This window comes from Ursus maritimus, unplaced genomic scaffold, assembly GCF_017311325.1.
Source record: "Ursus maritimus isolate PB19 unplaced genomic scaffold, ASM1731132v1 scaffold_20, whole genome shotgun sequence".
NCBI lineage: Eukaryota > Metazoa > Chordata > Mammalia > Carnivora > Ursidae > Ursus > Ursus maritimus.
This window is the reverse complement of record NW_024424453.1, coordinates 57006095-57019724: the sequence shown is the minus strand read 5'-3', so window position 1 is coordinate 57019724 and position 13630 is coordinate 57006095. Positions and strand designations below refer to the sequence as shown.

General features: G+C 37.0%; 1 protein-coding gene across 1 annotated transcript in view; it reads right to left on the bottom strand.

The window, feature by feature from the left end:
- The window catches only part of TOPAZ1 (testis and ovary specific PAZ domain containing 1), a 129410-nt gene that overhangs the window by 51006 nt on the left and 64774 nt on the right, over positions 1-13630 (bottom strand). The window contains 3 exon segments of the mRNA XM_008711910.2: positions 6803-6918; positions 9935-10027; positions 10228-10379. Coding sequence (XP_008710132.2) covers positions 6803-6918; positions 9935-10027; positions 10228-10379 — 361 coding nt within the window.

The window sequence follows — 13630 nt, the reverse complement described above, 5'->3', positions numbered from 1 at the left end:
TTTACCCCCTCTTCATTCTTCCCTTCCTTCTCCTAGTGATCTTCCTATTTCTTATGTTCCATAAATGATTGAAAACATATGATAATTGTCTTTCTCTGCTTGACTTATTTCACTTAGCATAATCTCCTTCAGTCCTGTCCATGTTGCTACAAATGTTGTGTAATTGTTCTTTCTGATGGCTGAGTAATATTCCATTGTATAGATGGACCACATCTTCTTAATCCAGTCATCTGATGAAGGGCATCTCGGCTCCTTCCACAGTTTAGCTATTGTGGACAATGCTGCTATGAACATTGAGGTGCATATGGCCCTTCTCTTCACTACGTCTGTATCTTTGGGGTAAATACCCAGTAGTGCAATTGCTGGATCACAGGGTAGCTCAATTTTTAACTTTTAAGGGACCTCCACATTGTTTTCCAAAGGGGCTGTACCAACTTGCATTCCCACCAACAGTGTAAGAGGGCTCCCCTTTCTCCACATCCACTCCAACATTTGTTGTTTCTTGCCTTGTCCATTTTTGCCATTCAAACCGGTGTTAAGTGGTATCTCAAAGTGGCTTTGATTTGAATTTCCCTGATGACTAATGATGTTGAATATTTTTTCATGTGTCTGTTAGCCATTTGTATGTCTTCATTGGAAAAGTGTCTGTTCCTATCTTCTGTCCATTTTTTGATTTGATTATTTGCTTCTCATGTGCTGAGTTTCAGAAGTTCCTTATAGATCTTGCCTTTTATCTGTAGTGTCATTGGCAAATATCTTCTCCCATTCTGAGGGTTGTCTCTTTGTTTTGAGGACTGTTTCCTTTGCTGTGCAGAAACTTTATCTTGATGAAGTCCCAAAAGCTCATTTCTTCTTCTGTTTCCCTTGCCTTTGGAGACGTGTCATGAAAGAAGCTGCTGTGGCCGATGTCAAAGAGGTTACAGCCTATGTTCTCCTCTATGATTTTGATGGATTCCTGTCTCACATTGAGGTCTTTCATCCATTTGGAGTTTGTCTTTGTATATTGTGTGAGAGAGTGGTCAAGTTTCATTCTTTTGTATATAGCTGTCCAATTTTCTGAGCACCATTTATTGAAGAGAGTGGCTTTTTTCCTCCATTGTCAAAGATTAGTTGACCATAAGGTCGAAAGTTCACTTCTGGAGTCTCTATTCTGTTCCATTGGCCCACGTGTATGTTTTTGTGCCAGTACCATGCTGTCTTGATGATCACAACTTTGTAGTACAGCTCGAAATCCGGCATTGTGATGCCCCCAACTTTGTTTTTCTTTTTCAACATTTCCTTGGCAATTTGGGGTCTTTTCTGGTGCCACACAAATTTTAGGATTGTTTGTTCCAGCTCTTTGAAAAATGTCATTGGTATTTTGACTGGGATGGCGTTGAAAGTGTAGGTTGCTCTGGGTAGCATACACATTTTAACTATGTTAATTCTTCCCATCCATGAGCATGGGATGTTTTTCCATCTTTTTGTGTCTTCTTCATCAGTGTTCTGTAGTTTCTAGAGTACAGATCCTTTACCTCTCTGGTAAAGTTTGTTCCGAGATATCTTATGGTTTTTGGTGCTATTGTAAATGGAATCAATTCCCTAATTGCTCTTTCTTCAGTCTCATTGTTTTTGTATAGAAATGCAACTGATTTCTGAGCATTGATTTTTTTATCCTGCCACATTACTGAATTGTTGTAGGAGTTCTAGTAATTTGGGGGTGGAGTGTTTTGGGTTTTCTATATAAAGCATTATGTCATCTGCGAAGAGAGTTTGACTTCCTCTTCGCCAATCTGAATACCTTTTATTCTTTTTTATTGTCTCATTGCTGTTGCTAGGACTTCCAGTACTCTGTTGAACAATAACGGCAAGAGTGGGTATCCTTGTTATGTGCCTAATCTCAAGGGGAAGGCTTTCAGCTTTTCCCCATTGAGAACGATATTCGTTGTGGGCTTTTCATAGATGGTTTTTTAAATTGAGGAATGTACCTCCTATCCCTACACTCTGAAGTGTTTTAATCAGGAAAGGATGCTGTGTTTTGTCAAATGCTTTTTCTGCATCAATTGAAAGGATCATATGGTTCTTGTCTCTTCTAAGTATGATCTATTACACTGATCAATTTGCGAATGTTGAACTGCCCTTGCGTCCCAGGGATGAATTCCACTTGGTCGTGATGGATAATCCTTTTAATATACTGTTGGATCCCATTAGGTAGGATATTGTTGAGAATTTTGGCATCCATATTCATCAGGGAGATCGGTCTGTAATTCTCTTTTTTGATGGGGTCTTTGCCTGGTTTGGGGATCAAGGTAATACTGGTCTCATAGAATGAGTTTGGTAGTTTTCCTTCTGTTTCTATTTTTTGAAACAGCTTCAGGAGAATAGGTATCATTTCTTCTTTGAATGTTTGGTAGAATTCCCCAGGAAATCCATCAGGCCCTGGACTCCTGTTTTTTGGAAGGTTTTTGATCACTAATTCAATCTCTTCATGATTAATCGGTCTGTTTAGATAATCAATTTCCTCCTGTTTCGGTCTTGGTAGTTTATAGGTTTCCAGGAAGGCATCCATTTCTTCCAGGTTGTTTAATTTATTGGCATATAGTTGTTAATAGTTTCTAATGATTGTTTCTATTTCCTTGGTGTTAGTCATGATCTCTCCCCTTTCTTTCATAATTTTATTAATTTGGGTCCTTTCTCTATTCTTTTGAATAAGTCTGGCCAGTGGCTTATCGATCTTACTAATTCTTTCAAAGAACAAGTTTCTAGTTTTGTTGATTTGCTCTACTGTTCTCCTGGTTTCTAATTCATTGATCTCTGCTCTAATCTTAATCAATCGTCTTTTCATCGTGGGTTTGACCTGTTCTTCTGTTCCATCCCCAGGTTCCTAAGGTTAGAATATAAAGACTGCATTTTAGATTTTTTCTAGTCTTTTGAGTGAGTCTTAGATGGCTATGTATTTCTCCCTAAGGACCACCTTTGCAGTGTCCCATAGGTTTTGGACTGATGTGTTTTCGTCTCATTGGTTTCCATAAATTGCTTCATTCTTCAATAATTTCCTGGTTTACCCAATCATTCTTAAGCAGGATGGTTCTTAGTTTCGAGGTCTTTGAGTTTCTTCCAAATTTTTCATTGGGACTGAGTTCCAGTTTCAAAGCATTGTGGTCTGAGAATATGCAGGGAATAATCTCAGTATTTTAGTATTGGTTGAGACCTGTTTTGTATATGGTCTATTCTGGAGAAAGTTCGATGTGCATTCAAAAAGACTGAGTATTCTGTTGTTCTAGGGTGTAGTGTTCTATCTATATCCATGAGGTCTACCTGGTCCAGTATGTCATTCAAAGCTCTTGTTTCTTTGTTGATTTTCTGCTTAGATGATCTGTCTATTGCTGAGAGTGGAGTGTTGAGGTCCCCTACTATTAACGTATTATTATCTATATGTCTTTTTATTCTGGTTAAGAGTTGGCTTGTGTATCTGGTTGCTCCCCTTTTGGGGGCATAGATGTCTATAATTGTTAGATCCTCTTGTTGGATATACCGTTTAAAAATAATATAGTGTTCTTCTGTATCTCTAACTACAGTCTTTAGTTTAAAATCTAATCTGTCTGATATGAGAATTGCTACCCCAGCTTTCTTTTGAGGTCCCTTGGTATGAAATCCTTTCCTTCCATCCTTTCACTTTCAGTCTGAATGTATCTTTAGGTTCAAAATGAGTCTCTTGTAGACAGCATATGGATGGGTCATATCTTTTTATCCAATCTGCAAACCTGTGGCATTTATGGGAGCATTTAGGCCATTTACATTCAGAGTGATTATTGAGAGATATGATTTTAATGATGTCATGCTACCTGTGAAGTCTTTGTTTCTATAGATTGTAAATTTCTGTTATCACTCTTGGGGTCTTTTTACTTTTATAGAACCCCTCCTTAATATTTCTTGTAGGGCTGGCTTGGTGGTCACATATTCTTTCAGTTTCTGCCGGTCTTGGAAGGTCCTTGTCTCTCCATCCATTCTGAATGACAGCATTGCTGGATACAGTATCCTTGGCTTCACGTTCTTCTCACCTAGTGCTCTGAATATGTCTTGTCAGCTTTTTCTGGTTTGTCAGGTCCCTCTGGACAGGTCTGACATTATTCTGATGTTCCTCCCTCTGTGTGTGAGGAATCTCTTCCCCCTAGCCGCTTTCAAGATTATATCCTTGGATCTAAGATTTGTGAATTGTACTATTATATGACGTGGTGTTGGTCTGTTCTCACTGATCTTGGGAGGGGTCCTCTCTGCCTCTTCGACACAAATGCTTGTTTCCTTTGCCAGATTAGGAAGTTCCCAGCTACAATTTGTTGAAATATCTCTTCTAGACCTCTCTCTTTCTCCACCCCCTCAGGGATGCCGATGATTCTGACACTGGAAGATTTCATTGAGTCAATAATCTCCCATAGTCTTTTTTTTTTGAATGTGGAGTTTTTTAAGCCACATCTCTTTCTTTCTTAACATCTCATCCTATAGCTCACTAATTGGTTCTTCTTCCTCGTTAACCCTGGCCGTCAGAGCATCCAGTGTAGATTCCATTTGATTCATACCATTCTTTTTTTTTTATTTTAATGTTTTTTTATTATATTATGTTAGTCACCATACAGTACATCCCTGGTTTCTGATGTAAAGTTCGATGATTCATTAGTTTTGTATAACACCCAGTGCACCATGCTATACATGCCCTCCTTACTACCCATCACCAGTCTATCCCATTCCCCCAACCCCCTCCCCTCTGAAGCCCTCAGTTTGTTTCTCAGAGTCCATAGTCTCTCATGCTTCATTCCTGCTTCTGATTACCCCCCCTTTCTTTATCCCTTTCTTCCCCTACCAATCTTCCTAGTTCTTATGTTCCATAGATGAGAGAAATCATATGATAATTGTCTTTCTCTGCTTGACTTATTTCACTTAGCATTATCTCCTCCAGTGCTGTCCATGTTGCACAAATGTTGAGAACTCGTTCTTTCTGATAGCTGAGTAATATTTTATTGTGTATATCGACCACAACTTACTATTCTTAATTTACACCAGATTCATTCTCATTTCCACCCTTAGATATTCTATATTTTCATTGGTATTTTTTTCAAGCCTACACATCATCTTAACCGTTGTTATTCTGAACTCCATTTCTGACAATTTGGTTATATCCATATCCAATAGTTCTGTGGCAGAGGCCTCAGTCTCTGTTTCTTTCCTTTGTTGGGGTTCCTCCTCCTTGTCATTCTGATGAGGTGTGGTTGCGGGGATATATACAGCCCAAATTATTGACCAGGACCCAAGCATGATGCACCTGTTTTATAGGGACCTTAGGGATGTGGGCTTCTTGTTTTTCCAGCCTGCTTTCTGGATAGGGACCTGCCACACTGATACTCAGGCAACCCTGTTTGGGTAGAGTTGCCCTGTCCCCTGTGGGGGGGGGATGGGCACAGTGAGAACCAGTTTTTCCAAGCTTTTCTTCTCCTGCAGCTTTCCCTGGTAGCTTTCTGTGACTCTTCAGAGGGTCAGAGCAGCAGTGACCATATCCAAGCCCGTCTCAGAACCGAGAGATCGCAGTCTGCTTTTCACTGAGCTCTCCTGGCCACTCTAAGTCCATTTCTGTCAGTGCTGCTAAAAACCCGCAGCGTCACGGGTTGTGTGCCCCACAGCCGTTCTCCCAGTCCTCACTCCCAGGGCCAGCACGTCTCTGTCCTTTGTGCTTCTAACACCGCCAGCCACCCCTGGTTCCCACGTGCGCTCCCGAGATCCCAGTTTCAGTCTGGTTCGTGCACATGTTCCCAAACTCCCGGTTTCAGTCTGGTTTCCCGGAGCCTACCAGTCTGCAAGTTCAGCCTGCTCCCCAATGCAGGAGGCTTCTGCTTCCCAGCGCCTAAGCACGGCAGCTCCCTCCCCCTTCCGTCTATCTTCCGATATCTGTGCGCAGATTCATGGCTCCCCGCTTCGTACCCCACTTCGTACCCCGCTTCGTACCTTCGTACCCAGCGCCGGGAGATGTTTGTTTGTAGATATCTAGATGTATCTTCTTACGTTTCAGGATGATTTCATGGGTGTTCAGGATAGTCTGGTAGATATCCAGCTGAAATACGGTCCCCTAATCCTCCACCATCTTTTTCCTCCTCCCTTTCTAGGCATTCTTAAGGACTTTGTTGGTTAATATCATTTGTACTTTTTAAAAAATGATTTCATTGAAAAGTTATGGTTCCTTTAAATACTTACAATTAGTAATACTATGTATGTAATAGTTTAATTAAAATTTCTGTAAAAGTCATGGCTTTTCTTTTTCTCAATATAGGTATATTATGGTACTACTCATAATTATCATAGGTTTCCAAATAAAAAGGCCTTGGGATGCCCATAAGCTACAAAGAGAAAGTGAACAAGAGAGAGAAAGAATGAAGAAGAGGCATTAAAGTATTTTATTTAGCTAACATGAAAAGAAATGAAAGAAAGAAAAATTATTCACGTCAAAGAGAGTGCATCAGGCGTAATTAAGTTAGTTCTGAAACAGAGGATAAGGGATTCCTTTTACACTTGATGTGCCAGGAACTGAGATGAATCAGGTAGAGAAAGATTTGGTGAGGCTGACCAGGAGGGCTGTCTAGAGACAGCCCGACTAATGATAATGTGACTAGGACATAGCCAAGAGATGGGAGAAAGGCTTACAGTGGGCCACTATCTAGATGTTTGGAATATGAACAGTGATAAATAAGTGCTTTGCTTTCATCCTTTATAAGCCCCTAATACATATATGACATGTATGTATATAAAATTTAACCTTAATTATAATGACTTTACTTACTTGGATTTCATTTCCAGAACTGCATTTATTTCTTGTTGGGAAGCCTGTAGTTGGTATAAGAGCTTGACAATATAGTTAAAATGTTCTGGGTCAAATACCATCCCAGCTTCAACAAACTGTAGAGGACAAAAAAAAAAAAAAAAAAAGGAGTCATTCTTATACAAATATGAGATTTGAAAACCAGTATGTAACCACTATGAGAATGGTGGAAAAAAGTGAAACAAGGAGACAAGTAGAATTAAAATTCACTTAAAAAACCTGAAGCATATTTTCTTCCAATATTTGAGAACCACAGTAAGACACCCTACTTCAAGAATTTAAAGTGAAAATGAAAATAATGTTTGAAATCAAAACTTGAATATTCTGTTTTCTAAGTTATCTCAATGAATTTATCACCCATACCTCCTGTTTGGTACTCATTTCATCTTTAGCCTACTAGCACTTGTGTTTTTATCTCATCCCAGATTGTAAACTTCCTAAGAAGTATCAAACTGAGGTTTTTGGTTTTTTTTTAAGATTTTATTTATTCATTTGAGACAGATACAGAAAAAGAGAGCATGAGCAGGGAAAGAGGCAGAGGGAGAAGCAGACTCCCCGCTGAGCCACAAGCCAGACGTGGTGCTTGATCCCAGGACCCTGGGATCATGACCTAAGCCAAAGGCAGATGCTTAACAATCTGAGCCACCCAGGTGCCCCTCAAACTGAGGTTTTCTAAAGCTACTAGTGGTAATCAGTAATTTCTGGTTCAAACAATTTCCAGGCAGGTAATTCTGTCAAGTTTTGTAATGTGGATCTAGAGGTATTCATCGAAATATTTGTACATTCTGCTGGAGTGGTTCCAATGCTGTTCCTTAAAGAAAATGGGAGGGTTTTTTTTTTTATATTAGCCTGTTCTGAAATGGATGGCTGGGCAGTGCTAAATACCAGTAAGTATCCAAAAGTACAAGTTTTAATATATTTTTAAAACGCCATAAAAATTCTTCTTTCTTTTTGTTTAGTGCCAATGTAAAAATCAATTCCTAACCTCCATGTTTCTCCCTATCTACTTTCTTTGTTTTAGTCATGATTTGGAACTTATATATTGATCTGTGTATTTATTTTTGTTAATAAATGAACTCATATCTTTTTGATAAAGAGAGTTTTCTTTAATCATCTTTAAGGTGTAGAGAGGACTTCACAAATCAGAAAGAAGTCACCTGGAGTGCTTCGAATGATTTATTTAATTTTTTAAAAAATTATTTTTATTTTTATTTTTTTGATGTAAAGTTCGATGATTCATTAGTTGCATATAACACCCAGTGCACCATGCAATATGTGCCCTCCTTACTACCCATCACCAGCCTATCCCATTCCCCCAACCCCTCCCCTCTGAAGCCCTCAGTTTGTTTCTCAGAGTCCATAGTCTCTCATGCTTCATTCCCCCTTCTGATTACCCCCCCTTTCTTTATCCCTATCTTCCCCTACCGATCTTCCTAGTTATTATGTTCCATAGGTAAGAGAAATCATATGATAATTGTCTTTCTCTGCTTGACTTATTTCACTTAGCATTATCTCCTCCAGTCCCGTCCATGTTGCAGCAAATGTTGAGAACTCGTTCTTTCTGATAGCTGAGTAATATTCCATCATATATATGGACCACAACTTCTTAATCCACTCATCTGTTGAAGGGCATCTCGGTTCCTTCCACGATTTAGCTATTGTGGACAATGCTGCTATGAACATTGGGTGCATATGGCCCTTCTCGTCACTACGTCTGTATCTTTGGGGTAAATACCCAGTAGTGCAATGGCTGGATCATAGGGTACCTCAATTTTTAACTTTTTAAGGGACCTCCACTCTGTTTTCCAGAGTGGCTGTACCAACTTGCATTCCCACCAACAATGTAGGAGGGATCCCCTTTCTCCACATCCTCTCCAGCAATTGTTGTTTCTTACCTTGTCAATTTTTGCCATTCTAACTGGCATAAGGTGGTATCTTAGTGTGGTTTTGATTTGAATTTCCCTGATGGCTAATGATTTTGAACATTTTTTCATGTGTCTGTTAGCCATTTGTACGTCATCATTGGAAAAGTGTCTGTTCATATTTTCTGCCATTTTATGATTTGTTTATTTGTTTCTCGCGTATTGAGTTTGAGAAGTTCTTTGTAGATCTTGGATACCAGTCTTTTATCTGTAGCATCATTTGCAAATATCTTCTCCCATTCCGTGGGCTGCCTCTTAGTTTTTTTGACTGTTTCCTTGGCTGTGCAAAAGCTTTTTATCTTGATGAAGTCCCACAAGTTCATTTTATCTTTTGTTTCACTTGCCTTTGGAGATGTGTCATGAAAAACGTTGCTGTGGCTGATGTTGTAGAGGTTGCTGCCTATGCTCTCCTCTAGGATTTTGATGGATTCTTGTCTCACATTGAGGTCTTTCATCCATTTAGAGCTTATCTTTTGTGTATTGTGTGAGAGAGTGGTCAAGTTTCATTCTTTTGCATGTAGCTGACCAATTTTCCCAGCACCCAAAATCCAACCAGTGGATATGACAATTATAAATATATATGCCCCCAACAGGGGAGCAGCTAGATACACAAGCCAACTCTTAACCAGAATAAAGAGACATACAGATAAAAATACGTTAATAGTAGGGGACCTCAACTCTCCACTATTAGCAACAGATAGATCACCAAAGCAGAAGATCAACAAAGAAACAAGAGCTTTGAATGCCATACTTGACGAGTTGGACCTCATAGATATATATAGAATACTCATTCTACTCTAATGCCCATGGAACATTCTCAAGAATAGACCATGTTCTGGGTCACAAAACGGGTCTCAACCAATACCAAAAGACTGAAATTATTCCCTGCATATTCTCAGACCACAATGCTTTGAAATTGGAACTCAACCACAAGGAAAAATTTGGAAGAAACTCAAACACTTGGAATGATTTATTTAAGGGGAAGGCCTATCAGTCACTGGAATATGTTTATAAATTCTATTCCCAGAGGAAAAAAACTCTTTCTGAAAATAGAATTCTTTGGCATCAAGAATGTGAGTAAAAGGCAGTTTAAGAGTAAGTGGAAAGAATTATTTTCTTGGTTATCCACTATCAGAGAATAAAAGAGATAAATAAATAAATAAAAGCATACCTTGCAAAATATATCAATTAAAGCAGGTACAGCATTCCTTAATTTCATAGTTGCCACATGTTCAAATATTTTTAGTAATATTTTCAGAGCAGGCTGGATAAAACAAAAAAATTACACTCATTTTCATGTCTTCTACCTTAAGTTTCTCAAAATCATTTATGCTGAAAAACACAAGTGTTCTCTAGGAAGTATTCAATAAACACAGAAATTTAACTGCTAAATTATACAAACAAGAAATATAACAGAGAAATTCACTTACAATATTGAAAAGTATATATTTTCAGGTTACTTACCAGCATTTTAACCATTATGCTGAGGTTCACTACCTGAAATACTTCTTTCAATAAACAATGTTTGAGTAAAGAATTTAGAAGGTCATTTAGCACTTGTAAATCAAAGTGTATACCCGGTGGAAACTTGCAGTAGTAATCCATAAATGTGTTTACTAAAAATAAAAACATATAAAAGTCATTTGCTGATTTTAAGATATTTATCTTTCTTAAATTAGACAAATTTTCTATATTTAAAAGATTAAGTAGTATAAATTCATCTTCTTCAAAGGTACATTTCCATATCAGCAATACTTGATGAAAGTAAATTAAAGCAAAAGTTATCGACAATAACATTTGAAGTCAACCAAGCACAGTAGGTACTAGACAGAGAGCTAACTCATATGCTAACCACAAGAAATAGGTCCAAGTTGCCTCATACAACATGGTCTCAACAGGAACTCTGAGGGAGCCATACTCTCAGGGTTTCTTCAGGCCTGGCTTGGTCAGGTATGAGAAACTGTATAATTTGGGGATGGATGTAGACTATTTTAACACACACCCAACATGTTGATCCTAGGGATATTTTTTATTCCAGTTTATGATTGTGAACATTCTACTACAAAGCACACTAATTTCCTTTGAGAAAGTAATTTCTTAATGTCAACTCAATTCCTTAATCTATTTTCTACACAACACTTAAACCACTTCTAATTTTCCCCATTAATTTTAGTAAAATTCTTTTAAGGGATCACTCATTGATTATTTTTTCTCCATTTCAAAATTTTGCAGGTAAAAATCTCTACACCTTTGCTGAAACTGCCCTAATAAAAATTACTTTGGGTTTTATTTTTGTGTATTTATTCCTGCCCAAGATACTTCTTATTATCTGGATTCCTTGGTGCTGCTTGGGAAAGTGAAGAGCTACTGATAAAGTTCAATAGTATAAGAAGAAAAATTAATGTTGAAGTTATAATTACCTTACACAACGTTAATAATACAACATAATAACATTCAGCTTTATTTTAAAGCTCCTTTATATATTATAATAGTTTTTCCTGGGTACATACAGATGAATTCTTCCTGCTACTCATTTTGTAGTATCTACATAGTTGCCATCTTAGCAGGTAACATGAGAAATTCAGTGTCTGCTACTATACTGTATTAATAACACTGGCACTGCATACATTTAAAAAAAGAAAGCATAGTTGGAAAAAAATTTGTTAGTGTTTAAGTAGTCCACACTAATTGACATGAAGCCCCCCTTCTTTTGTCATGAGTTACTTTTAAAACTTAAAATATTAATATACCTTCTCCTTTTAAAATGATCTCCTTTGGTTAAACTGTTCGGAGAAAAAGGTTTGACTGTTTTCACAGCTTTTGACATGAACTTGCTTTTTTTCTTGCAAATTTTTCATTGTGATAAAATACACGTAATATAAAATTTATCATCTTCCATTATTTTTAGGTGTACAGTTCAGTGGTATTAAATATATTCATTATGTTCACCCATCCTCCGATAATTCTTTTCATCTTATAAAACTGAAACTCTATACTCATTAAACAATAATTCTCCCTTCCCCCCTCCTCCCAGCTCCCACTAACCACCATTCTACTTTCTGTCTCTATGATTTTTACTACTCTAAGTACCTCACATAAGTATAATCATGTCTTTTTGTGGCTGACAGACTTCACTTACCATGATGACCTCAAGGTTCATCCATGTGGTAACATATGCTAGTTTCCTTTCTTTCTTAGGCTGAATAATATTCTACTGCATGTATATACTAAATTTTCCTAATCCATCCATGTCACTGAACACTTGGGTTTCTTCAGATTTTAGCTATTGTAAATAATGCTGCTATGAACATGGGTGTCAATTCTTTTGTGTATATACCTAGAAGAATTGCTGGATCATATAGTAATTCTTTTTAACTTTTTGAAGAACTGCCATACTGTTTTCCACAGCGCATGTAACATTTTACATTTCCACCAACAGTGCACAAAGGTTCCAATTTCTCCATATCCTAATGTGTTTTTTTTTTTTTTTGGACAGTAACCATCCTAATGGGTGTGAGGTGGTATTACACTATAGTTTTATGTGCCTTTCCCTAATGATTACTGATGTTGTGCATCTTTTTTATGTGCTTGTTGGCCATTTGTACGTCAGGCAAAAAATGTCTATTCAAGTACTTTGCCTATTTTTGAATCAGGCTGGTTTTTTGCTGTTGAGTTTTAGGAGTTCTCTATATATTTTGGATATTAACCCATTATTAGATACATGATTTGCAAATATTTTCTCCCATTTTGTGGGTTGAAGTTTTACTCTTTTGACACTGTCTTTCAATGGACAAAATTTTTAAATTTTCATGAAGTCCAATTTGTCTTTTTCTTTTGTTGCCTGTGTTTTTAGTATCTGAGAAATTACTGCCAAACCAGTGTTATGAAGCTTTTCTTCTTATGACTCCTTCTAAGGCTTTTATTATTGTAGGTCTTACATTAAGGTTTTTGATCCATTCTGAATTAATTTTTGTATGTAGTGTTAGGTAAGGGTTTAGTTTTATTCTTTAGCATGTGGATATCCAGCATTCCCAGCACCATTTGTTGAAGGAACTATCCTTTCTCCATTGGATGGTCTTGGGCACCATTGTCTAAAATCATTTGATCATATACATGAGGGTTTTTTTCTAGACTGTCCATTCTATTCCATTGGTTTGTATGTCTGCCTTTATGCCAGTACTGCAGGGTTTTGTTTTTTTTTTTATTACTGTAGCTTTGTAGGAAGTTTTCAAGTCAGGAAGTATGATTCCTCCAGGTTATTCTTTTTCAAGCTTACTTTTCAAAATCGTTTTAGGATTCCTTGCAATACCATATGAATTTTAGGATAGGTTTTTCTATCTCTGCAAAAAAATGTCATTGGTATTTTGATAGGAATTGTACTGAATCTTCAGTAGGTCATTTTAGGTAGTATGGACATTTTAACAATATTAAGTCTTCCAATCCATGAACATTGGATGTGTTTCTACTAGTTTATGTCTTCTTTAATTTATTTTAGCAATGCTTTGTAGATTTCATTATACATGCTTTTCACTTTCTTGGTTAATTCCTAAATATTTTATTATTTTTGATGCTATTGCAAATTGAAATGTTTTTGTTATTTCTTTTTCAGATTGTTCACTGTGAGTGTATAGAAATGCAAGTGATTTTTGCATGTTGACTCTGTATACTACTACTATGCTGAATTCATATTTTAGTTCTAACAGGTTTTTTGGTGGAATCTTTAGGGTTTCTACATATAAGATCATATGATTTCCAAACAGAGATAATTTTTGATTTGAAGTTTTTATTTAAATTCAATTTATATGGTAAAATTGGTTTCAGGTATAGAATTTAGTGGTTCATCACTTACATAGAACAGCCAGTGCTT